Here is a 26,896-nt window from a genome sequence, read left to right as displayed (position 1 = left end):
ACAAGCAACAGATCCTTTTCTCAGAAATCTGTCCAGTGGTGAGCTGGAAGGTGCCAGACACCATATAAGATGATTGGATGGTCTGGGTGAGCTCCTGCAGGTCTTTCACCGTGGTTTGTATAATATCAGTAGAGGTGGTGGATGTACAGTAGATATAATTATTTATATCTATTTATATCAAATATAAGTATTTGTATTTTTTTTTACCTTCATTTATACAGGTTTTTTCTCATTGAGATATCTTTTTTCAAGAGAGACCTGGTCCAATAGCAGCAGGGGGAACACCGTTTCAGACCAAACAACTTACATACACTAGCACAACATTAAACAAAACTATAGACACACATACAGTACAACAATTACATATTACGTTTTTAAAAAATGTCACGACAAAAAAACTACTGTCCTAAAGACTATTACACTCGTCTATGACATTTACATCGATCAAGTGTTTAAACTTCACCAACGTGACTAGATCATCACACTTAATGTTCAGGAGAGAATTCCAGGACCCCGGAGCAGAGTAACTAAAACCACGTGTTTGTTGGGGATCTTGACAAGGAGATGTTCTTCAGCTGAGACCGAACCCCACCTACAAACACGTTGACCTCAAGGAACACATCAGATTGTAATTCATTTGATATCTCGTCCTCACATGAGGTCAAGATTGTTGAAATGGCTTTTGGCACTATTGGTCAGAAGAGCCTCGTCTGTTTCTGTTTCAGAAGTTTTGAACTCTTGCTGACACCTGTGTAGCGCCACTTCATGGTTCAAACTGGTCAGGACAGGCACACTCTTGCTAGCTTGTCTCAAGTCCTGGCTTGTCAAACAAAGGTACTCCTCAGTCCCAAGATGTTCGAGTCTCTATGGGGGTGCCACAGGGCTCAATTCTCTGGCCGACTCTCTTCTCTGTATACATCAATGATGTCGCTCTTGCTGCTGGTGATTCTCTGATCCACCTCTATGCAGACGATACCATTCTGTATACTTCTGGCCCTTCTTTGGACACTGTTAACTAACCTCCAGACGAGCTTCAATGCCACCATCTCTCCTTCCGCGGCCTCCAACTGCTCTTAAATGCAAGTAAAACTAAATGCATGCTCTTCAACCGATCGCTGCTCGCACCTGCCCACCCGTCCAGCATCACTACTCTGGATGGTTCTGACTTAGAATGTGTGGACTACAAATACCTAGGTGTCTAGTTAGACTGTAAACTCTCCTTCCAGACTCAAATTAAAAATCTCCAATCCAAAATGAAATCTAGAATCTGCTTCCTATTTCGCAACAAAACATCCTTCACTCATGCTGCCAAACATACCCTCGTAAAACTGATCATCCTACTGATCCTCGACTTTGGTGATGTCATTTATAAAATAGCCTCCAACACTCTACTCAACAAATTGGATGCAGTCTATCACAGTGCTATCTGTTTCATCACCAAGGCCCCACATACTACCCACCACTGCGACCTGTACGCTCTCGTTGGCTGGTCCTCGCTTCATACTCGTCGCCAAACCCACTGGCTCCAGGTCATCTACAAGTCTTTGCTCTGTAAAGCCCCGACTTATCTCAGCTCACTGATCACCACAGCAGCACCCACCTGTAGCACGCGCTCCAGCAGGTATATCTCACTGGTCACCCCCAAAGCCAATTCCTCCTTTGGCCGCATTTTCTTCCAGTTCTCTGCTGCCAATGACTGGAACGAACTGCAAAAATCACTGAAGCTGGAGACACATATCTCCCTCACTAGCATTAAGCACCAGCTGTCAGAGCAGCTCACGGATCACTGCACCTGTACATAGCCCATCTGTAAATACCCCATCCATCTACCTCATCTCCATACTGTATTTATTTATTTATCTTGCTCCTTTGCACCCCAGTATCTGTACTTGCACATTGATCTTCTGCACATCTACTATTCCAGTGTTTCATTGCTATATTGTAATTACTTCACCACCATGGCCTATTTATTGCCTTTACCTCCCTCCCTTATCTTACCTCATTTGCACACAATGTCTATAGACTTTTTTTCCTACTGTATTATTGACTGTATGTTTGTTTATTCCATGTGTAACTCTGTGTATGTATCGAACTGCTTTGCTTTATCTTTTAGCCAGGTCGCAGTTGTAAATGAGAACTAGTTCTCAACTAGCGTACCTGGTTGAAAAAAGGTTAAATAAAAAATCTAAAAAAATCTAACCGCTTGGCAAATAAAAATGATGTAGTAGGCTGTTCCTGCGAGCTGTTTTTGTGACAACCAGTAGAGTTAAAAATGTGATGGAAACCCATAAAAATTTTTTTTTAAATTCAGTACATGGAAATTTAACCGCAGAAGTTCTTTATATGTGCACTACGTCATCACGGATAGCCATTAATTCTCAACAATTCAATCGGATGGAAACATCTCTGGTGGGAAAATGTGGAATTTAGAATATTTCCATGAAAATCACCAATTGGATGGAAACCTAGCTGGTCAGCAAAAAAATCAAATCAAATCAAATGTTATTTTATTGGTCACATACACATGGTTAACAGATGTTATTGCAAGTGAAGCTAAATGCTTGTGCTTCTACTTCCGACAGTGCAGCAATATCTAACAAGTAATCTAACAATTCCACAACAACTACCTAATACACACACATCTAAGTGAAGGAATGGAATAAGAAAATAAACATAAAATATATGGATGAGCAATTTTTATTTCTTTATTTATTTTACTAGGCAAGTCAGTTAAGAACAAATTCTTATTTTCAATGATGGCCTAGGAACAGTGGGTTAACTGCCTGTTCAAGGGCAGAACAACAGATTTTGTACCTTGTCAGCTCGGGGATTTGAACTTGCAACCTTTCGGTTACTAGTCCAATGCTCTAACTACTAGGCTACCCTGCCGCCCCGGCAATGACTGAGTGGCATAGGCAAGATGCAACAAATGGTATAGGCAGGTGGTTCGCCCCCGGTGATGCGTTGTGCAGACATCACTACCATCTGGAGAGTCTTGCGCTGAAGGTTGGTGCAGTTGCCATACCAGGTAGTGAAACAGCCCAACAGGATGCTCTCAATTGTGCGTCTGTAAAAGTTTGTGAGTGATTAAATGACAAGCCAAATTTCTTCATCCTCCAGCCTCCTCACCACGCTGTCTGTGTGGGTGGACCATTTCAATTTGTCCGTGATGTGTACGCCGAGGAACTTAAAACCTTCCACCTTCTCACCTACTTTCCCGTCGATGTGGACAGGGTGGGGGTGCTCCCTCTGCTGTTTCCTGAAGTCCACGATCATCTCCTTTGTTTTGTTGACATTGAGTGAGAGGTTATCAGCGGGGTGGAGATGCTGTTTCCTACCTTCAGCACTTGGGGGCGGCCCATCAGAAAGTCCATGACTCAGTTGCACAGGGCTGGGTCGAGACCCAGGGTCTTGCGCTTAATGACGGGTTTGGAGGGTACTATGGTGTTGAATGCTGAGCTGTAGTAAATTAACAGCCTTCTTACATAGATATTCCTCTTGTCCAGATGGGATAGGGCAGTGTGCAGTGTGATGGTGATTGCATCGTCAGTGGACCTATTGGGGCGGTAAGCAAATTGGAGTGGGTCTAAGGTATCAGGTAGGGTGGAGGTGATATGATCCTTGACTAGTCTCTCAAAGCACTTCATGATGACAGAGGTGAGTGCTACAGGGCAATAGTCATTTAGATCAGTTACCTTGGCTTTCTTGGGAACAGGAACAATGGTGGCCATCTTGAAGCATGTGGGGACAGTAGACTGGGATAGGGATTGGTTGAATATGTCCGTAAACACACCAGCCAGCTGGTCTGCGCATGCCCGGAGGATGTGACTAGGGATGCCGTCTGGTCCGGCGGCCTTGAGAGGGTTAACACATTTAAATATTTTACTCATTTTGGCCACGGAGAAGGAGAGCCCACAGGCTTTGGTAGCGGGCCGTGTCAATGGCACTGTATTGTTCTCAAAGCGAGCAATGAAGTTGTTTCATTTGTCTGGGAGCAAGACGTCGGTGTCCATGGCGGGGCTGTTTATCTTTTTGTAATCCGTGATTGACTGTAGACCTTGCCACATACGTCTCGTGTTTGAGCCGTTTAATTGCGACTCTATACTGACGCTTTGCTTGTTTGATTGCCTTGCGGAGGGAATAGCTACACTGTTTGTATTCTGTCATGTAAATAAAATGGAGTCACGATCAGATTTTCCGAATGGAGAACAGGGGAGAGGGCTTTGTATGCATTGTGGAAGTTAGAGTAGCAGTGATCCAGAGTGCTATCAAATAGTGTCACGCATTCAATATGCTGATAGAATTTTGGAAGAATTGTTCTCAGATTAGCTTTGTTAAAATCCCCAGCTACAATCAATGCAGCCTCAGGATATATGGTTTCCAGTTTACATAGAGTCCAGTGAAGTTCTTTCAGGGCCATCACAGTATCTGCTTGGGGGGGGATGTACACGGCTGTGGCTATAATTGAAGAGAATTCTCTAGGAAGATAATGTGGTCGGCATTTGACTGTAAGGAATTCTAGGTCCGGTGAACAAAAGGACTTGAGTTCTTGTATGTTGTTATGATTACACCACGAGTCGTTAATCACAAGGCATACACCCCCGCCTTTCTTACCAGAGAGATGTTTTTTTCTGTCGGCGCGAAGCATGAAGAAACCAGGTGGCTGTACCGACTCTGACAACATATCCAGAGTGAGCCATTTTTCCATGAAACAGAGAATGTTACAATCTCTGATGTCTCTCTGGAAGGCAACTCGTGCCCTAATTTCGGACATTGGCAAGTGATATGCTCGACTCGACTGCTATTCAACCTGATGGCTTCACCATATTCCAAATGGATCTAACAGCGGCTTCAGGTAAGAGTCGGGGGGAGGGGTAATGTTTCCTCATAAACAATTCTTGATGTACCGAAGCTTCTGTTCACCCAACCTGGAGTTCCTGATGCTAAAATGCTGACCCCACTATATGCTGAGGGAATTCACTTACGTTATTATCATCACAGCTGTGTACATACCACCACTAGCAAACACCAAGGCGGCACTCAGCAAAGTGTACAAGATTAGCCAGCAAGAATCCGCTTCTTCTTCTTTGGTATCATGGCGGTCGCACATTTTGTTTGTGCATGCCCCCACCTACTGCGTGGTAGCGTGTTCAATCACATTACATTTGTGATAGAAACAAAATATTATTGCATCACCAACCAAACCTACACCTATTAACCACTTTAATAAAAATATTTAAAAAATCATAACTATTCTGCAATAAAATCTCCCAGGTACCCAGGTACTTCTCTGCAGCTGCCACCTACACTCAATATAAACCCACTACCCGATTCCACTACTTTGACCCTATCTGCTCCTGCACCATGCCAATGGCCTGGGAGGATGAGAAGCCACTGTTAACTTGAAATGACACAACGACAAGGTTCCAGTTTAACATCTTTTACCGTATTAGCACACGACATGGTTGCCATTGCACTCAGGCCAGGTTCATCAACAACAAGACTGCTGCGCAGGCGCACTATAAACAGAGTGACATGAACTTAACAGTCTCCCGCTTTTATTTAAAGACAAATAAAACAGCCACCACTCAACACATCCTGTAACTCTGAAGTCAAATCTCATATACCCAAATACTTCTCTGCAGCATGTAACGGTGGGTGAGTGATGGGTGAGGAGTCAAACGCAGAGAGAAAAGTAAACGGGAAAAAACGCTTTAATGTCCTTAACAAAGTAACAGGTCCAAACATGGGTGAATGCCCTAAAACACAGGTGCAAAACAAACCCAAAAACCTAGCGTGCTGACACCGGCCTCGGGGTCGACCCGGGGGCGAGGCGCAGGACGATCCGGATGGAGGCGATGGAACTCCCTTAGTATAGTGGGATCCAATATATCCCCCACCGGGACCCAGCACCTCTCCCCCGGCCCGTACCTCTCCCAGTCCATGAGGTACTGCAGGCCCCTCACCCGGCATCTGGAGTCCAGAATGGACCGTATCGTGTACGCCGGGGACCCCTCGATGTCCAGAGGGGGCAGAGGGACCTCCGGAACCTCACCTTCCTGCATGGGACCAGCTACCACCGGCCTGAGGAGAGACGCATGAAACGAGGGGTTAATACAATAATACAAAGGGAGTAACAATCGATAACACACCTCGTTTATTCTCCTCAGGACTTTAAATGGCCCTACACACTGCGGACCCAGCTTCCGGCAGGGCAGGCGGAGGGGCAGGTTTCGGGTCGAGAGCCAGATCCTGTCCCCCGGTGCAAACACGGGGGCCTCACTGCGGTGACGGTCAGCCCTCTTCTTCTGCCGTCCACTCGCCTGACGCAATGAATCCTGGACGGCTCTCCAGGTCTCCTTAGAGCGCTGCACCCATTCCTCCACCGCAGAAGCCTCGGTCTGGCTCTGATGCCATGGTGCCAGTACCGGCTGGTACCCCAACACGCTCTCAAACTGTGAAATGTTGGTAGAGGAGTGGCTTAGTGAGTTCTGGGCCATTTCTGCCCAAGGGATGTATCTCGCCCACTCCCCTGGCCGGTCCTGGCAATACGACCACAGAAACCTACCCACCTCCTGGTTCACTCTCTCCACCTGCCCATTACTCTCCGGGTGATAACCTGAGGTCAGGCTGACCGAGACCCCCAGCCACTCCATAAACGCCATCCATATTCTGGACGTAAACTGGGGACCCCGATCAGAAACGATATCCTCGGGCACCCCGTAGTGCCGGAAGACATGGGTGAATGGTGCCTCCACAGTCTGCAGGGCCGTAGGTAGACAGGGGACGGGATAAGACGGCAGGACTTAGAGAACCGTTCCACAACGACCAGGATCGTTGTGTCCTCCTGAGACAGGGGAAGATCTGTAAGAAAATCCACCGATAGATGGGACCACGGCCTTTGTGGAACGGAACAGCGAGCGGAACAGCGAGCGGCACGTACCTACGACCCTCCGGGCACTGTGGAGGCGCAGGTTCCTCCCTTAATGCCCGCTCGATGTCAGTGTCCACCTCCCATACTACCAGTGCTACCAGCTTGGCAGCCGGAATGATGGGAGTAGGATCGATGGACCAGTCATCAGTGTCGTATAGGCGGGACAGCGCGTCGGCCTTAGTATTGAGGGAACCTGGTCGATACGAGATCGTAAAACGAAATCGGGTGAAATACATGGCCCATCTTGCCTGACGAGGATTCAGTCTCCTAGCTGATCAGATATACTCCAGGTTACGGTGGTCAGTCCAGATGAGGAAAGGGTGCTTAGCCCCCTCAAGCCAGTGTCTCCACACCTTCAGAGCCTTAACCATGGCCAACAACTCCCTATCCCACATCATAATTACGCTCCGCTGGCCCGAGCTTCTTCGGGTAAAAATGCACAGGGGTGGAGCTTCGGTGGCGTACCTGCGCGCTGGGAGAGCACAGCTCCAACCCCAGCCTCAGAGGCGTCCGAGTCGGTGAACAGCGCCTTCAAACGACGGAAAGCTCCGTCCGCCTCTGCTGACCATTGCAAACGCACTGGCCCCCTTCAGCAGTGAGGTAATAGGGGCTGCCACCTGGCCAAAGACCCGGATAAACCTCCGGTAGTAATTGGCAAACCCTAAGAACCGCTGCACCTCCTTAACCGTGGTGGGAGTCGGCCAATTAGGCACAGCCTTGACGTGGTCACCCTCCATTACCACCCCCGAGATGGAAATGCGATAACCCAGGAAGGAAACGGATCATTTGGAAAATTCACATTTCTCTGCCTTCACGTACAGGTCATGCTCCAGCAGTCGCCCAAGAACCTTGCGCACCAGAGACATATGCTTGGCGCGTGTAGCGGAGTAGATCAAGATGTTGTCAATATACACCACTACACCCTGTCCATGCAGGTCTCTGAGAATCTCATCGATGAAGGATTGAAAGATGGCTGGAGCATTCTTTAACCCGTACAGCATGGCGAGGTACTCATAATGACCACATGTGGTACTAAACGCGGTTTTCCACTCATCTCCCTCCCGAATATACGCGCTCCTGAGGTCCAGTTTCGTGAAAAATCGCGCCCCGTGAAATCACTTCTACGCTCGCTTCAAGGCAAGCAACACCGAGGCATGCATGTGAGCATCAGCTGTTCCGGACGACTGTGTGATCATGCTCTCCGTAGTCGATGTGAGTAAGACCTTTAAACAGGTCAACATTCACAATGCTACGGGGCCAGACGGATTACCAGGACATGTGCTCCGGGCATGTGCTGACCAACTGGCAGGTGTCTTCACTGACATTTTCAACATGTCCCTGATTGAGTCTGTAATACCAACATGTTTCAAGCAGACCACCATAGTCCCTGTGCCCAAGAACACGAAGGCAATCTGCTTAAATGACTATAGACCCGTAGCACTCACATCCATAGCCATGAAGTGCTTTGAAAAGCTGGTAATGGCTCACATCAACACCATTATCCCAGAAACCTAGACATACCGCCCAAACAGATCCACAGATGATGCAATCTCAATTGCTCTCCACACTGCCCTTTCCCACCTGGACAAAAGGAACACCTACGTCAGAATGCTATTCATTGACTACAGATCAGCATTCAACACCATAGTACCCTCAAAGCTCATCACTAAGGTAAGGATCCTGGGACTAAACACCTCCCTCTGCAACTGGATCCTGGACGGGCCGCCCCCAGGTGGTGAGGGTATTTAGCAACACATCCGTCACGCTGATCCTCCACACTGGAGCACCTCAGGGGTGCGTGCTCAGTCCCCTCCTGTACTCCCTGTTCACCACGACTGCATGGCCAGGCACGACTCCAATACCATCATTAAGTTTGCAGATGACACAGTGGTAGGCCTGATCACCGACAACGACGAGACTGCCTATAGGGAGGAGGTCAGAGACCTGGCCGGGTGGTGCCAGAATAACAACCTATCCATCAATGTAACCAAGACTAAGGAGATAACTGTGGACTATAGGAAAAGGAGGATCGAGCATGCCCCAATTCTCATCAACGGGGCTGTAGTGGAGCAGGTTGAGAGCTTCAAGTTCCTTGGTGTCCACATCACCAACAAACTAGAATGGTCCAAACACACCAAAACTGTTGTGAAGAGGGCACGACAAAGCCTATTCCCCCTCAGGAAACGAAAAAGATTTGGCATGGGTCCTCAGATCCTCAACTGTTCTATAGCTGCAACATCGAGAGCATCCTGACTGGTTGCATCACTTCCTGGCACGGCAATTGCTTGGCCTCCGACCACAAGGCACTGCAGAGGGTAGTGCATACGGCCCAGTACATCACTGGGGCTAAGGCTGCCTGCCACCCAGGACCTCTACACCAGGCAGTGTCAGAGGAAGGCCCAAAAAATTGTCAAAGACCCCAGCCACCCCAGTCATAGACTGTTCTCTCTACTACCGCATGGCAAGCGGTAGCAGAGTGCCAAGTTTGGACAAAAAGTCCATTTTTACCCCCCAAGCCATAAGACTCCCTGAACAGGTTATCAAATGGCTACCCGGACTATTTGCGTTGTGTGCCCCCCAACTACTCTTTTACGCTGCTGCTACTCTCTTGTTTATCATATATGCATAGTCACTTTAACCATATCTACATGTACATACTACCTCAATCAGCCTGACTAACCGGTGCCAGTATATAGCCTCACTACTGTTATTTTTCACTGTTGTTTTTATTTCTTTACTTACCTATTGTTCACCTAATACCTTTTTTTGCACTATTGGTTCGAGCCTGCAAGCATTTCACTGTAAGGTCTACTACACCGGTTGTATTCGGCGCACGAGACAGATAAACTTTTATTTGATTTAGTTGTGGTCATTATTTCCAGATCAAATGGATTACCATGCTACACACATTTAACTGTCTGTTTTTATTACATCATCAGCAACATTTGTGACATCACAAAGCCAGCTGGTTATTTGTTCCTGTTAAATATATTTTATACATTCAATTATATTCATAATAAGTCCAAAACAAACCTATTCTAATATGTTTCTATATCACTGGCCTATAGTGGTTTCATCATTGACCATACCTGGAATGGAAGTTCAAGATCTGTCTTGTAATGTCAATAAGTGTTGAAGGTGTACAACTCGAACTTTGATGTTAGACAACGTTCACTTTCATAATTAGTTTTTGCCACACTTGTCTGAGCAGTCAAAAATGATGAAGACAATCCTGTTCAACATAGACAATAATGTTCAGAATACCTGCTGTGACAATTGCTGGTATATCAGAATATTTATTTACCTACAATTTATTGTTGGAGCCATCTTTCGACTTAAACAATTTTAGTTATGTTCAAGGACACATTTTGAATTATGTGGTTTAAAATATGGCACACAGTGTCTGTACATCACTTTAATATGAATAACCATAATCAAGGCATTATGATACAGAGGAAGACAAATGCCAGTTTACCAACATGAAAAAGTACATTAAATAAAAGCTGATGACAGACACGTTTATGCAAAAAAACAGGGGATACAGTCACATGCTCCAATGTGAATTGCAGGAGGGTGAATGTTTCTTGGTCAATGAAAGTCTTCATGATGACTGGGCCTTCATTTGGGGAAACTTCTCCTGGAGTACGGTTTGTTTTTCTCTCTCCTTGTTCTGTATTCTGGTCTTAGCACGGAGGTGTTTCTCTAGACGAAGCCTGGAAAAAAGAAAGACAACTTGTGACAACAGACGATTGCATTTGCCCTTGTGAAAGTGTTATGCAAGATGTGATATGATTAAGTGCTCTGCTTGGAGGTACGGTTATAAACGAATGCACGAACGATGTTCCTTACCTTATGTGGGGGGTGACAAATAAGGGTGTGTAGAAACGTTTACGTTTGTATCTCTTGTTCATGTACCAAGGAAGGGCATGCTCTCTAAACCGGTACCTAGAAAAACATTTAAGATCGCAGAGTTAGCAATGACAATCAATCTTACCATTTGACACATGTGAAGTAACACTGAATATTTTAGGGAAACTGCCTTTGATTGCTTCGAGCAGGTAATTGCTCTCCCCCGATAGTTTTCCAAAGATGGTTCAACAACACTTCACTCAGTCTAGGCCAGGCTAACATGCTACATTTTGAACATTTGCTTAAAAATTGAATGGGAAACAAGTAAGGTAAAAGCAACATTTGGTTATTGTAGAAGGCGATACTTCTATGTATCATAGTGGTGTATTGTGTATGGAAGCTACGTACCAGTAGACCCGTCCAAAGATGTCCTTTCTCCAGGCCCCAGGTCTTGCTCTCTCCTGGCCTGTCTGCAGCAGGCGGAGTGCGTTTTCTCTCTCCTTCACCACTGTGTCTAGTCTCTTCATGGACCTTTCGATCTGAAGAGATACGGGTTGTTTAAATTTCTGTGTGTGGACGGTCACTAAATGTCTGTGCTCTACTAGGAATATCTCAATGTTCAATATTAATGAACTTGTTCAGAAAACATAGGCCTATGTCATATTTACCTTCTTTAGGCGCTCTGGACTTGGCATCTGAATTCTTTGCCTTTTGGACTCCTGCTCAATGGTAAGCAGCATGTTCTTCTCTTTCAGGAGCACATACCTGTGAGAACAGTGAAAACAAGATTTTCACCTTTTAGTTTATGAACATTCATTCTGGAGGTCAGTGGTCTTCATTCAATGTCAACCTTCTCTACTTGCCAGAGCTTATGTAAGTCTTCATTACTTTTCGTCCTTAGTTGCTTGGCAGTCCATGGTGCTCCTACAATTAAATCATTCAAATAATAGATGTTACACTCAGCTACTTACCAGTCCCTTAAGAGGAATTCATAAAAAAAACGTTGCTTTGGTGATCAGTAGATATACTGGCAAAAAGTCTTACCTGACTTCACTGTTGGCTCCCCCCAGTTTTCAGGTATGTCGAAAAACTCCTCAAGTCCTCTTCTGCTGATGGTAGTGTGCAGAGGCCGACACTGGCCAACATGACAGTGCCAATTTGAGCTCAAAAGTGGATACGTTAACCTAACAAAGAGGGGAAGACAGCAGATTCAAGTACTGAATGGTAATCTATTCAGCAGCATCCTCGCCAGTCGCCATTTCATTATTTCTCTGTGACATTATTATGAAATGTTAGTTACTAAGGTTCTGAAGCTAACGAACTAACGTTACGGTTATATTCGGTATTAGATTCTTACCTATCAAGATAAGCCTGAGATTTGGTCAAAGTGAGAGCAGACTGTTGGACGGCTAACGATGTAGAAATCCTAAAAGCGTTTTGAAACTGTCTGCAAAGTGTCAAAACGCGTCCGACTGAGGTCGCCGCCATCTTTGCTATAATTCCCTACCCAGAATGCATCATTAAAATAAATAAAACAAAAACCAATTAGAAACACTTTTGGTCATTTTAATCATGAACAAAAGTAAAAATAAATAAATGTTAACATAAAACCTTTACTTTATTATTCGCATATTTGTTTCACTTTGCAAATATGGCTGTTTTGGCTTCACATTGTAGTCACGGACCTATCACAGAACGGTATGCCTGGCCGCAGCAGCGATGGTGGGCGTGAGTGTTGTCTTTGGTCTGCTGCTAGGCTAAATCCTCTAAAATTGGGGAATTATGCGTTGAATTTGCTCAGCAGAACTGCAGCATGCACGGATCAAGGTAAATGGCAATTTAACGCTTGCCTAGTCTACCGCATTGTTACAACATTTGAGAGGCACTGAGCTTGATAAGGTATCTCTGCCTGTTTCACAGGGTTGCCAGGTCTAGCTAAAATTAATAGTCCAATGACTAATCAAAACTCGGGCAAAGGGACTGAAAACTGGCCCATATAGTTGCCATATTTATGCAATAAAACATTTTTTACATTACCTTATCGAGCCAAATAAGAAGGAACATCATAGTAACTTGTAAAAGTTAGTAACTAGTAAAATAATAATAATAATTATATGTCGCAAGAGAAAAAATAATTAGCTTTTAACTCGTCAAATAATTTTCCATGAATGGATGTCGATTGAACTTGTTTGACTGTTATGATTAAAAGCAATAAGGCACAAGGGGGTATTATGGTATATGGTCCATTTACCATGGCTAAAGGCTGTTCTTACCTATGACGCAACACGGAGTGCCTGGATACAGCCCTTAGCCGTGGTATTTTGGCCATATACCTCAAACCCCCCGGGTGCCTTATTGCTATTTTAAAATTGTTACCAACGTAATTAGAACAGTTAAAGTTTTTTTTTTGTCATACCCGTGATATATGGTCTGTTATAAACTGGTTGGTTCGAGCCCTGAATGCTGATTGGCTGACAGCCGTGGTATATCAGACTGTATACCAGGCTGTATTCAGGGCTAGAACCACATTTATAATTGTAAATAAATCCCCTTTGCACATGTGCATAACTAGATAAATCCGACAGGAGAGTTTGAGTGATGAAAGTTGGCCAGAGGATCTCGAAATCTCTGAGCAAGAAACACTTGGATGAACATAAAAAACTAATGTTAAGCAATTTTCTGGCAACTGTGCTGTTATTATATGCCAGGTGTTAAGACTAAAAACTGTTATAAATGGCCTATTTCCGAGATTGACTTGTCATTTATATGCCATTGTAGGCTACCATTTAATACAATAAATATGTTGAAATGTTGATATCCCTGTAGCCTACCTGGAGCAGGCAAACCAATTTTATAAATACCATATAACACCAGTTTATTGTTGTTGTAGCCTTATGTTAAAATGACATTATTAATGGGCATGATTAGTTAATTAAATTGGAAGTTATCAAAGCTCTATCGCAATTGTTGTTAGAACTAATTAGATTGACGGTAACAGTAGTCAGATTAAGCTACAGGTAATAATCACTGGCTGTTGTTGTCAAGCATATTCAGTTTATATACATATAATTACTATTTTATTCAGTGATTGAAATGATGACCCCATCCTCAGTAGCCTATTCCAGCAGGCTATTGGGAAAAACAAGTACTTCTTACCTCGAAATCGCATCACTATTTATATTGAATAAATGTGTCTGTAAATTTGAACGAAATTGTTCAGTTTACATCTTACCTACACCTTGTCTAGGCTACTATACTATCTGAAATGAGATGTAGGCCTATAGACTACCTGTCTTTATCGAAGAAAACCATGGCAAAGTTGAATTACAATCATTAAACCCAGATTTTTGTCTGTAGCCTATGCCTATTGAAATGACAAGTCAATCTTGCTAATGGGCCATTTATAACGGTTTGCAGTCTTAACAACAGATATATAATAACAGCACAATTGCCAGAAAATTGCCTAACATTAGTTTTTTATGTTCATCCAAATGTTTCTTGCTCAGAGATGTCAAAATCCGCTGTCCAACTTTCATCACTCAAACTCTCCGGTCGAATGTATCTATAGCTATGCACATGTGCAAAGGGGATTTATTTACAATTATAAACGTGGTTCGAGCCCTGAATGGTGATTGGCTGAAAGCCATAGTATATCAGACCATATACCACGGGTATGACCATAAAATACTTTCTACTGCTCTAATTATGTTGGTAACCAGTTTATAATAGCAATAAGCCCCCCGATGGTTTGAGGTATATGACCAAGAAACCATGGTTAACGGCTTGATCCAGTCACGTGTTGCTTCATGCTTAAGAACAGCCCTTAGCTGTGGTATATTGGCCATATACCATACTCCCTTGTGCCGTTTTGCTAAATTATAGCAGTCAAACAAGTTAAATCAACATCCATTGATGGAAAATTATTTGGTGAGTTTAATAAGGGCAAATGATATTTTCTCTTGTGACACTAGAAAACAATGTCTACTATATGCCATGGCCTCTCAGTCACCAGATCTCAACCCAATTGAACACTTATGGGAGATTCTGAAGCGGCGCCTGAGACAGCATTTTCCACCACCATCAACAAAACACCAAATTATGGAACATCTCGTGGAAGAATGGTGTCGCTTTGCTCCAATAGAGTTCCAGACACTTGTAGAATCTATGCCAAGGTACATTGAAGCTATTCTGGCACGTGGCTGCCCAACACCCCATTAAGACACATTATGTCGGTGTCTCCTTTATTTTGGAAGTTACCTGTACCTTATTTGGTCCAACAATATGGTGATTCCCACCTAAATAATGTGTTGCAATGCCTAACATCCCTGAACTTTGTTTTGCAGTGGCAGTACTCTGGGGAAGCCATGGGAAGCCGATGCTTGTCATCAAGCCCACTGGCTTCTATGACAGGAGGTTTCTGCAATTATTAGTAAGTAGCTAGTTCTTCAGACTAGAACTAGCCTACTGCAAAATAAACTCTATTGTTTGGTTTACAGAAAACTGTCCCCAGCACTGAACCACAGAGTTCACTATCTTATTCACCCCCCCACCACACTTTTCTTTCTAGAAATTCTATATCCTGCTTACTGGAATCACAGTTGCAGTCTTTGTGACATCTGTGAATGTGTTTGTCGGTAAGTATGTGTAGATGTTTCCATTGATGTACAGTAACATTCCAATGTTTATATGTGACATGGATTACAATGACAGCACTCCAATACAAGCACGGCCACTTTTTTATGAATGTTTATGGAGAAACATGGTAAATGAGGAATTAAACTGAATATATTATTCTGTTTTTTAAGGTGAGGCTGAACTGGCTGAGATTCCTGAAGGGTATGAGCCTGAAGCCTGAGCATTGAGAGTATTACAAGGTACTTCAAGCCCTTTGTCGCAGTTGTTTCCTCTTATCACAGTCCATGTCTTTTTTGGAAAAAGTGACTAAAAATTTTATCAGAAAATGAAATGGAATTCATCTATAAACAGAGTTACTCACATAGGCGATCCTCTGGAGATTGCTTACAATCAGACTTGGCAAAGTAGCTTTTGAGTCCTATTGTTGTCCCTATATTTGCAGCATCCTATCACCAGGTGGATCTCACGGACCTTCTATGACTCCCCAGTGAAAGACTATGAGAAAATGATGGCCCTGATTCAGATTGAGTCTGAGAAGGGCGAGATAAGGTGAGTGTCACACAGTGAACATAGTGCCAACAATGACAAGCCAGTCTATAGGGAGGAGGTACGTGAACTGGCATTGTGGTGCCAGGACAACAACATCTCCCTCAACGTCAGCAAAAAAAAAAGGAGTTGATTGTTGACTTCAGGAAGCATAGGACAGAAACATGCCCCGATTCACATCAATGGTAATGCAGTAGAGAGTCATCAGTTTTAAGTTCCTATGCGTCCACATCACAGAGGACTTAACCTGGACCAATAACACCACAACTCTTGTTAAGAGGCCACTACAGAGTCTCTAATTTCTAAGGTGGATGAAGAAATTCGGCATGCCACCCCGAGTCCTTTCCAAATATTACCGCTGCACCATCGAGAGCATCCTGATCGGTTGCATCACAGCCTGGTACTGGAATTGCTCCGTCCATGATTGCAAGGCCCTCCAGCGGGTGTTAAAGAAGGCCCAGTACATCACTGAGACCATGCTGCCACCCATCCAGGACATCTACTTGAAACAGTGCCTTATGTTTTATTATTTTTTATTGTTGCATTGTTGAGAAGGAATCTGCATGTATGCATTTGATTGATTGGACGGTGTATACGGTGTCTATCCTGTACATAAGACAAATAAAAACGTAACTTGCATTCCTTTTTTGTTTGTGTGAGCAAAACAGCAGGAAAATATAAAAGAAAACAGACAATGTCGACAATATAAATCTTTAATATGTACACATTAATTTGCCAACAAATCCTATGTTTTTCTATCTGCAGACTGCAACAGCTAGAGGTGCGTAAGCAGATGAGAACGAAGGGAGATGGACCCTGGTTCCAGATTGAGACACTGGACAAGAATCTGGTCGACTACAACATTAAATCAAACGGTCCCACCACCCAGTGCAAACTGTCAGCGATCAGCAGTGGTGAAATAGGTACTCAATTGTCATACTTGAGTAAAAGTAAAGATACCTTAATAGAAAATGACTCAAGTAAAAGTGAAAGTCACTACTTGAGTAATACTACATGAGTAAAAGTCTAAAGGTGTGTGGTGAAAAGTAAATGTAATTGCTAATATATACTTAAGTATCAAAAGTGAATAATTTCAAATTCCTTATATTAAGCAAACCAGACGAACGAATTTTCTAAATTTATGGATAGCCAGGGGCACACTCCAACACTGAGACATAATTTACAAATGAAGCATCTGTGTTTAGTGAGTCCACCAGATCAGAGGCTGTAGGAATGACCAGGGATGTTCTCTTGATAAGTGTGTGAATTGGACCATTTTCATGTCCTGCTAATTATTACATTACATTACATTACATTTAAGTCACCAGATCAGAGGCTGTAGGAATGACCAGGGATGTTCTCTTGATAAGTGTGTGAATTGGACCATTTTCATGTCCTGCTAATTATTAAATTGTAACTAGTACTTTGGGTATCAGGGAAAATGTATGGAGTTAAAAGTACAGTATTTTCTTTAGGAATTTAGTGAAGTAAAAGTAAATGTCCAAAATATAAATAATAAAGTTAAGTACAGATACCCCCAAAAACTACTTAAGTACTACTTTAAAGTATTTTTACTTAAGTAATTTACACCACTGGCGATCAGGATCACTGTTTGTATATTATTTTCTTCATTACTAAAATAAAGTATCTGTCTATACATTGAAATGCTGTTTTCCATCTTTAGACATCTAATATTGTATCCTAATAGGCTTCACAATTACAGTGTTGTTTATCAGGGGCACGTTCATTTGGCTAAATGTTTTACAATGGCACGTACTGAACGACCCATTCTCTTGCAGTGGTGCACGACTTTATATTTCTCCCATTTGGCAGCAATGTTATGATGTAATTACAACGTTCCCGACAGCAGTAAAAAAAAGAAAAAAAAGTAGCAACCGTTGCTGTTACTTTTGCTGTGATTCCTTTAATTCTATTGTCAAACCTAAGAGTAGTGTCTTTGTCATAACCCACGAATGTCCACTAGATGGCAGTGCTGTGATGACATTGCTCCCTCCTTCATTCTTTACTGTCATGGAAACAGTCTGAGTGAAAGCAACATCCTAATGATCGATACTCAGTATATTTGCTTTACTTGTCCATTTTCATATCAATGCAGATAAGTGAAGCCACTTGGGACTATTGAGGTGCATACTTGGACTGATTACAGAAGTTTTGGTCAAATTAAATTAAAGGAAACAGACTAGGGTAAAAGTGTGTGTACACATATTGATATGATGCAGAATTGTGGTACAAAAATTAACAACAGATTCATGCTCTCAAATGTATGTAACAACTTTATTTCGGCGCTTATGTACTTAGTAGCAACTCTGAAAAGTCAGTGTGTCAGTGTGGTCAAATAAACTGTTTGCCCCCCTTAAAGTATGTGGGCAAAAATAGTAACTCTTTTAATTGCCCGAATTTATGTGGCATGTAGCCTGCGGCACAAAAGTCAAGAGGTGGAATTTGTAGCTTATTAACATTTGAAAAGAGAATAGTTAGAGAAAACATTGGTGGTGTAGCCATTTGTGTGTGGTTTAATCAATTGGGTGGGTGTGACCGCTCGAGTTACACGGTTCAGTGCGCTTCATGGTAAATTGAGCGATACCATTCTTTATTGCACACGCAATTTGGTAGCCCTCGCACCTGTCAAGACCTTTTTGGTGTTTTTTTTAATGAGTTCCCCCGTTATGTTTTCAGCGTCATTATCCCCAGTCGCTGGAAGAATGTCGAGACCGAATGATTTAAAAATAGGATCTCTCCTCTTGACAGCCTGCTCTAATGACTCCCGTAGCATTGTAGTGCGAGAAGTAGGAATGGGAGGATGGCTGCAGATCTAGGAGAGCTGCTGGTCCCTTATATGCCCACCATCAGAGTTCCCAGAACAGGAGACAGGGTTTTCAAGAGTGAATGTGTCTTTTCCTACGATTCGCCCGTAAGTCTCCCAATATTATGGTGTGTTTGTGTGTTCCAGGCTGTCTTGTAAAACTGCGCTAACACACGTGAATTAGCAAACGTTGCGCTGTTTTTGTGTCTGGACCTGGGAGTTCTATGACCACCGTTCTCTTGAACTTGAAAAATAAATCATTATGTTTACATCCAGTGGAAGGGGATTTCCTTTGTTGAAAAGGCGCTATTTCAAAGTCACACACGTAAAATCACTAGAATAGCGTTATATTGATATGGGGGTTATTGCTCACGGTTTTGTGTTTGAGAAAATAGGAGTTCTTAGAAATGGTGGTCCATCCATTTATTTCAATGTGAGTGACTTGTCATCTGCCACTTCATTGAGGAGCGCCAATACCTCTTGAGGGCAGTTCTTCCTGATGTCTTACCTCTAGGTGTGGAGCAGTCAGTGTAGCTTGTAATACATTTGGGTCCCCCATGGACCGGCTCCACAGGAGGTTGGTGACACCTTATTTGGGGAGGACGGGCTTGTAGGTAATTGCTGGAGCGGTATAAGTGGAATGGCATCAAATACATAAAAAAACGGGGGAAGGAATTTTCTACCACCTTTCTAGGGTTGCTAATGCTACTTCATGAGGTTGTGGTGCACATTAAGCCAGGGGTAAGGGGGATACCTAGTCATTTGTACAACAATGCATTTCAACTGAATGAGAGAGGGTGCGGGGAGCTGCCATAATCGACATCCATGTCTTAGGCCCCCGTGGAACAGTCAATTAACTGCCTTGCTCAGGGGCAGAATGACAGATTTTTACCGTGTGAGCTCGGGGATTCGATTCAGCAGCCTTTCGGTTACTGGCCCAACGCTCTAACCACTAAACAACACTAATGCGATGTGCAACATCTGGAAGCTGGCCGAAAATCGTAAAATGGTGGTGTAAAATAGTTTTATTAAGATGGTACACATATCTTACTTTTTTAGTTTTGTTACACCGACAAGCCATTCAATCGAGTTACGGCAACTGACACCTTTACGGCCTTGAATGGAGGATGTTTTACGTACGAGTCAGCCCATGGGGGACACAAGTGTGTTGCTGGCTTAATACATTAGTCGGACATAAAAGGAATAATAGAGCCATCTTGGGGTACTTACTTCACAGGACCGATTAACTGAAACACACACACGTTATTACAGGTCTTAACGCTGAAGCTTGTGGCTCCCAAGTGTTTGGCTTTTTGGACTAATTATTCAACGTTTTTTGCTACCAAACATTTTATTAATGAGAATTGCCATTTTGAGAGTGACTCATCTGTCTGGAGTTTATCATGTCAGACTGGGGACTTGGGTTGGTTATTTTTATCCCTAGGCTTGAAGCTTGTGTGTCGAGCTACTTTAAGGTATGTCGCAGAGAGTTTTATGAGGGTCTATACTCCCAAGTACAGATATAGGTTAGTATGGAGGGTTATTTGTTGCCCTGCTACCCATACTCCTTGCTCCTGCCAAACACTATGCCACGCCCACAGAAGTTAGTTTCTTCTCTGTAACGAGACTGGATCTGAGTATCTCCCTGACAATTTCTAGAATGCCAACACATTCTAACCATTATTAGTCCCAGAAACTGATGGTTTGGCCCAAAGCCAAATAACATGTTGGTGAACCGGCATTTTGAAAATTAATATGTGGATACCCCTTCAAATGAGTGGATTCGGCTATTTCAGCCACAACTGTTGCTGACAACGTGGCAACATCATAGGATGCCATCTTTCCAACAAGTCAGTTCGTTAAATTTCTGCCCTGCTAGAGATGCCCCGGTCAACTGTAAGTGCTGCTATTGTGAAGTGGAAACATCTAGGTGCAACAATAGCTCAGCCGCAAAGTGCTAGGCCACACAGGCTCACAGAACGGGACCACCAAGTGCTGAAGCGCGTAAAAATGGTCTGTCCTCGATTGCAACACTCACTACTGAGTTCCAAACTGCCTAGGGACACAACGTCAGCACAAGAACTGTTCGTCGGGAGCTTCATGAAATGGGTTTGCCTGGCCGAGCAGCCGTACACAAGCCTAAGATCACCATGCGCAATGCCAAGCGGCAGCCACTGGACTCTGGAACTGTGGCAATGTGTTCTCTGCAGTGATGAATCACGCTTCACCATCTGGCAGTCTGACGGATGAATCTGGGTTTGGTGGAAACCAGGAGAACGCTACTTGCCCCAATGCGTAGTGCCAACTGTAAAGTTTGGTGTTGGAGGAATAATAGTCTGGGGCTCTTTTTCATGGTTAGGGCTAGGCCTCTTAGTTCCAGTGAAGGTGAAATCTTAATTCTGCAGCGTACAATGACATTGTAGATGATTCGGTGCTTCCAACTTTGTGGCAACAGTTGGGGGAAGGTTCATTTGCTGTTCCAGCATGACAATGCCCCTGTGCACAGAACAGGGTCCGTACAGAAATGGTTTGTCGAGATCGGTGTGGAAGAACAATGACTGGCCTGCACAGAGCCCTGACCTCAACCCCATTGAACACCTTTGGGATGAATTGGAATGCTGACTGCGAGCCAGGCCTAATCACCCAACATCAGTGCCTGACCTCACTAATGTTCTTGTGGCTGAATGGAAGCAAGTCCCCACAATAATGTTCCAACATCTAGTGGAAAGCCTTCCCAGAAGAGTGTAGACTATTATAGCAGCAAAGGTGGGACCAACCCCATATTAATGCCCATGATTTTGGATTGAGATGTGCGACAAGTGGGTGTCCACATACTTTTGGCCATGTAGTGTACTCTGATTGGTTAGAGATATGAGCCAATCGATGACTTTGTTTTGTACAACACTCCACATTTTGACATCACCACAAACAACTAAAACGGTGACAGTCTCAGACTGAGGTATGTAGCGATCATAGAGCAGCGGAATAACTCCGTTTGAATCATCAGGCATGGTTATTTGTGTGAATGTATTTTTGTTAAACCTTAAAAGACTCCGTCGTTGTGTGGAAATGAGGCTCTTGTAGGCCTCTGCATTGAAGTTGCGTGTCAGTTGAGCAAGGAATTTTGCTGGTGGTAGGCAGTTTGTTAGGGCTGCCAGGTAGCCTAGTGGTTAGAGCATTGGGTAAGTAACCGAAAAGTTGCAAGAACGAATCCCCGAGCTGACAAGGTAAAAATGTGTCATTCTGTCCCTGAACAAGGCAGTTAACCAGTTAACTGTTCCTAGGCTATTATTGAAAATAAGAATTTGTTCTTAACTCACTTGCCTAGTTAAATAGTTGAACTATTTGCACGGTCTGCAAAGCCACACTGGAGTTACACTGTTTCAAACATGAAACCATGTTCTAGGCGTATTTCAGGAAATAACATCCTGAATGCAAAAACACTTGATTTAGGCCTATATGTAAATTGCCTGACATTTTATTGACTCAACCCTGCTGACAAATCCCAATATCCTGGAATTCAAATATCCTTGAACATTTGACATCCTTTGTGCATTGACCCCCAAATGTTTTTACACCTTGATGAAACAACATCAATATAAGAAAATATCAGTACAAACTGAGAGAATTGCATTGTCTATGTACTGGCAAACCCTCTGACCCATAGAAATGTACTAATTTATTAATGGATTCCATCTGGTGAGTTACCATTAGAGACCCAAAGTAAGCACGCCTTAAGAACCCATTTTTGTTTTCTAGTGTGTTTGGGGTGATGCAAGGCAGGTTAGATGCTAGTGGCAGGGGCACAATGTTATTGGTTCTCCGCCCCCTGGGTATCTGGTGTTCAGTTTTTTGAACCACCTATTTGGAATTGACATTGTTATGGCAGTGGGGTCTTAAATGATTGACACTTAAATGATTGACACCCTTTATAAAGGTGAGCAAAAATTAAGGATACAACTACTGAGCTATATTATATACACAGAAAATGGGAAATGTTATACAAATACAATTTCTCAGAGAAAGATTTTGTTTAACAAGTTTTTAAAAAATTCTCAAAAAGGTAAGGGTCAAAATGATTGACACCTGTGTTTTCGGTACCTTCTTTTCTGCTCATGTGTTCAACTTTTGACACCAAATCCACCACTGGTGTGCATGGCCAAAGAGGTCTATTTTCATTTCATCCAACAAAGGTAAACGCCTGGAGTTTGCTAAACGGCATTGGCACTTGGCTTGGAACCGGTGCTTTGGTCAGATGACATGACAATCGAGCTCTTTGGCCACTAACACCAATAGTGGGTTTGGCATTGAAATGACAAGAACCCCATACCTACTGTAAAATATGGTGGATCTTTGATGTTATAGGGCAAGGGCATCATAGACTTTACCCAGTACCAGGATATTTTATCCAAAAACCTGGTTGTTTTTGCCAGGAGGCTGAAACTTTACCACAAGTGGATCTTCCAGCAAGGCAAAAACCCCAAGCACACATCAAAACCCACAAATAAATGGTTCATTGGCCAGTCTCCAGACTTGAAATCCATTGAAAACCTGTGGTTTAAATTGAAGAGGTTTCTTCCTAGGTTTTGGCCTTTCAATGGAGTTTTTCCTAGCCACTGTGCTTCTACACCTGCATTGCCTGCTGTTTTGGGTTTTAGGCTGGGTTTCTGTACAGCACTTTGAGATATCAGCTGATGTAAGAAGGGCTATATAAATAAATGTGATATGATATGAAGAGAGCAGCCCATAAGCACAGACTAAGGATATCAAGGATCTGGCTTAGTGCTGTTATCCTCGCAAGGTGAGGTTTTGAAAGGTATTGAAAAAAGGGGTGTCAATAAATTTGACCCCTACCTAATTGAAAAAACAATTTTATTGTTAAACCAAATCTATTTCTCTGAGCATTTAACCAGAAACCGTGGATAGATGGCGGCATTCACACAAAACTGAAAGTGCGAACCGCCTCATTTAACCATGGAAAGATGACCGGGAATATGTTTGAATACAAACAGTGTAGTTATTCCCTCCGCAAGGCAATCAAACAAGCGAAATGTCAGTATAGGGACAAAGTGGTGTCGCAATTCAACGGCGGCTCAGACACGAGCCGTATGTGGCAGAGTCCACAGACAATCACGGACTACAAAAACAAAATCGGCCTCTTCACGGACACCGACATCTTGCTTCCAGACAAACTAAACACCTTCTTTACCCGCTTTGAGAACAACACCGTGTCACCGACACGGCCCACTACCAAGGACTGTGGGCTCTCATTCTCCGTGGCCGACATGAGTAAGACATTTAACGCGTTCACCCTCGCAAAGCTGCGTCCCTAGCCGTGTTCTCAGAGCATGTTCAGACCAGATGGCTGATGTTTCCGGATATGTTCAATCTCTCCCTATCCCAGTCTGCTGTCCTCACATGCTTCAAGATGGCCACCATTGTTCCTGTACCCAAGAAGTCAAAGGTAACTGAACTGAATGACTATCACCCACAGCACTCACTTCTGTCATGAAGTGCTTTGAGAGACTAGTCAAGGATCATATTACCTCCACCTTACCTGTTACCCTAGACCCATAGCAATTTGCATACTGCCCCAATAGGTCCACAGACGATGCAATTGCCATCACACTGCCCTAACCCATCTGGACAAGAGGAATACCAATGTAAGAATGCTCTTCATTAACCACAGCTCAGCATTCAACACCATAGTACACTCCAAGCTCATCATTGAGGCCCTGGGTCTCAACCCCGCCCTGTGCGATTGGGTCCTGGACTTCCTGAAGGGCCGACCCCCAGGTCGTGAAGGTAGGAACATTTCCATTTTGATGATCCTCAACACTGGGGCCCCCTCCTGTACTCCCTATTCACCATGACTGCGTGGCCATGCATGCCTCCAACTCTATCATTAAGTTTGCCGACAACACAACAGTAGTAGGCCTGATCAGCAACGACGAGACAGCCTATGGGGAGGAGGTGAGGGCACTTGATGTGTGGTGTCAGAAACTCCCTCTCACTCGATGTCAACAAAACAAAGGAGATGATCGTGGCCTTCAGGAAACAGCAGAGGGAGCATCACCCTATCAACATCAACGGGTCAGCAGTGGACAAGGTGGAAAGTTAAGTTCCTCGGCGTACACTTCACGGACAAACTGAAATTGTCCACCCACACAGACAGTTTGTTGAATGCGCAACAGCGCCTCTTCAACCTCAGGAGGATGAAGAAATTTGGCTTGTCACCTAAAACCCTCTCAAACTTTTACAGATGCGCAATTGAGAGCATCCTTTCGTGCTGTATCACCGCCTGTTACGGCAACTGCACCGCCCACAACCGCAGGGCTGTCCAGAGGGTGGTGCGGTCTGCACAGCGCATCACCGGGGGGGGGCAAACTGCCTGCCCTCCAGGACACCTACAGCAACCGATGTCACAGGAAGGCCAAAAATATCATCAAGGACAACAAATACCCGAGCCACTGCCTGTTCACCCCGCTATACCATCCAGAAGGCGTGGTCAGTACAGGTGCATCAAAGATGGGACTGAGAGACCGAAGCTATTTTTTCAATCTCAAGGCCATCAGACTGTTAAACAGCCATCACCTCCAGTCTTGAAATCATTGGCCACTCTAACAAATGGATCACTAGTCACTTTATTAATGCCAATTTAATAATATTTACATGTTATATTACTCATATGTATATACTGAATTGTATACATCTGTTGCATCTCACCTCTGCCGCTCAGTCATTGCTCATCCATATATTTATGTGTACGCCCACGTGTTCTCGCACACCCCGAGAGCTTCTGGTCAGCGGGTGGTGGCACCGGGATCCTCATCTCTCCCAAGTGGTCATTCTCTCTTTCTCCCTTACCCATCTGTCTATCGCCTCCTTTGAATTTCATGCTGTCACAGTTACCAGCCCTTTCAAGCTTAACATCCTTATCATTTATCGCCCTCCAGGTCCCCTCGGAGAGTTCATCAATGAGCTTGATGTCTTGATAAGCTCCTTTCCTGAGGACGGCTCACCTCTCACAGTTCTGGGCGACTTTAACCTCCCCACGTCTACCTTTGACTCATTCCTCTCTGCCTCCTTCTTTCCACTCCTTTCCTCTTTGACCTCACCCTCTCACCTTCCCCCTACTCACAAGGCAGGCAATACGCTCGACCTCATCTTTACTAGATGCTGTTCTTCCACTAACCTCATTGCAACTCCTCCAAGTCTCCGACCACTACCTTGTATCCTTTTCCCTCTCGCTCTCATCCAACACTTCCCACACTGCCCCTACTGGATGGTATCGCGCCGTCCCAACCTTCGCTCTCTCTCCCCCGCTACGCTCTCCTCTTCCATCCTATCATCTCTTCCCTCTGCTCAAACCTTCTCCAACCTATCTCCTGATTCTGCCTCCTCAACCCTCCTCTCTTCCCTTTCTGCATCCTTTGACTCTCTATGTCCCCTATCTTCCAGGCCGGCTCGGTCCCCCCTCCCGCTCCGTGGCTCGACGACTCATTGCGAACTCACAGAACATGGCTCCGGGCAGCCGAGCGGAAATGGAGGAAAACTCGCCTCCCTGCGGACCTGGCATCCTTTCGCTCCCTCCTCTCTACATTTTCCTCCTCTGTCTCTGCTGCTAAAGCCACTTTCTACCACTCTAAATTCCAAGCATCTGCCTCTAACCCTAGGAAGCTCTTTGCCACCTTCTCCTCCCTCCTGAATCCTCCTCCCCCTCCTCCCTCTCTGCAGATGACTTCGTCAACCATTTTGAAAAGAAGGTCGACGACATCCGATCCTCGTTTGCTAAGTCAAACGACACCGCTGGTTCTGCTCACACTGCCCTACCCTGTGCTCTGACCTCTTTCTCCCCTCTCTCTCCAGATGAAATCTCGCGTCTTGTGACGGCCGGCCGCCCAACAACCTGCCCGCTCGACCCTATCCCCTCCTCTCTTCTCCAGACCATTTCCGGAGACCTTCTCCCTTACCTCACCTCGCTCATCAACTCATCCCTGACCGCTGGCTACGTCCCTTCCGTCTTCAAGAGAGCGAGAGTTGCACCCCTTCTGAAAACCTACACTCGATCCCTCCGATGTCAACAACTACAGACCAGTATCCCTTCT

General features: G+C 44.2%; 2 protein-coding genes across 8 annotated transcripts in view; one reads left to right on the top strand and one right to left on the bottom strand.

The window, feature by feature from the left end:
- Positions 1-10,204: 10,204 nt before the first annotated feature.
- On the bottom strand, positions 10,205-12,306 carry mrpl47 (mitochondrial ribosomal protein L47). Its single transcript, XM_035774866.2, has 7 exons — positions 12,141-12,306; positions 11,828-11,967; positions 11,647-11,707; positions 11,452-11,548; positions 11,192-11,322; positions 10,784-10,879; positions 10,205-10,647 (listed from the first exon to the last, which is right to left on the bottom strand). The coding sequence occupies exons 1-7, from the start codon at positions 12,269-12,271 to the stop codon at positions 10,536-10,538; spliced, it is 768 nt and encodes a 255-aa protein (XP_035630759.1). The 5' UTR covers positions 12,272-12,306; the 3' UTR covers positions 10,205-10,535.
- A 143-nt stretch (positions 12,307-12,449) lies between these two features.
- The window catches only part of LOC118386859 (ubiquitin carboxyl-terminal hydrolase 13), a 67,148-nt gene continuing 52,701 nt past the window's right edge, over positions 12,450-26,896 (top strand). For 2 of the 7 annotated variants that reach the window (XM_035774829.2, XM_035774821.2), the window contains exon 1: positions 18,579-18,896. In XM_035774829.2, the coding sequence (XP_035630722.1) occupies positions 18,786-18,896 (111 nt within the window). In that variant the 5' untranslated portion in view covers positions 18,579-18,785. Of the gene's footprint in view, positions 12,611-14,788; positions 14,956-15,126; positions 15,213-15,350; positions 15,418-15,588; positions 15,658-15,860; positions 15,968-16,729; positions 16,888-18,577; positions 18,897-26,896 lie in introns of those variants that run through there. The other 5 variants (XM_052526608.1, XM_035774838.2, XM_035774848.2 and 2 more) reach the window with 5 other exon arrangements.

The sequence above is a fragment of the Oncorhynchus keta genome, chromosome 1 (genome assembly GCF_023373465.1).
Source record: "Oncorhynchus keta strain PuntledgeMale-10-30-2019 chromosome 1, Oket_V2, whole genome shotgun sequence".
NCBI lineage: Eukaryota > Metazoa > Chordata > Actinopteri > Salmoniformes > Salmonidae > Oncorhynchus > Oncorhynchus keta.
This window is presented reverse-complemented; position numbering and strand designations above follow the sequence as displayed.

Coding starts and splice junctions, on each gene's coding strand:
- mrpl47 (XM_035774866.2), bottom strand. CDS start 12,271: ATGGCGGCGACCTCAGTCGGACGCGTTTTGACACTTTGCAGACAGTTT. Junction 11,968..12,140: donor TCTCAGGCTTATCTTGATAG/GTAAGAATCTAA, acceptor CCTCTTTGTTAG/GTTAACGTATCCACTTTTGA. Junction 11,549..11,646: donor GAAGACTTACATAAGCTCTG/GCAAGTAGAGAA, acceptor CTGTTCTCACAG/GTATGTGCTCCTGAAAGAGA.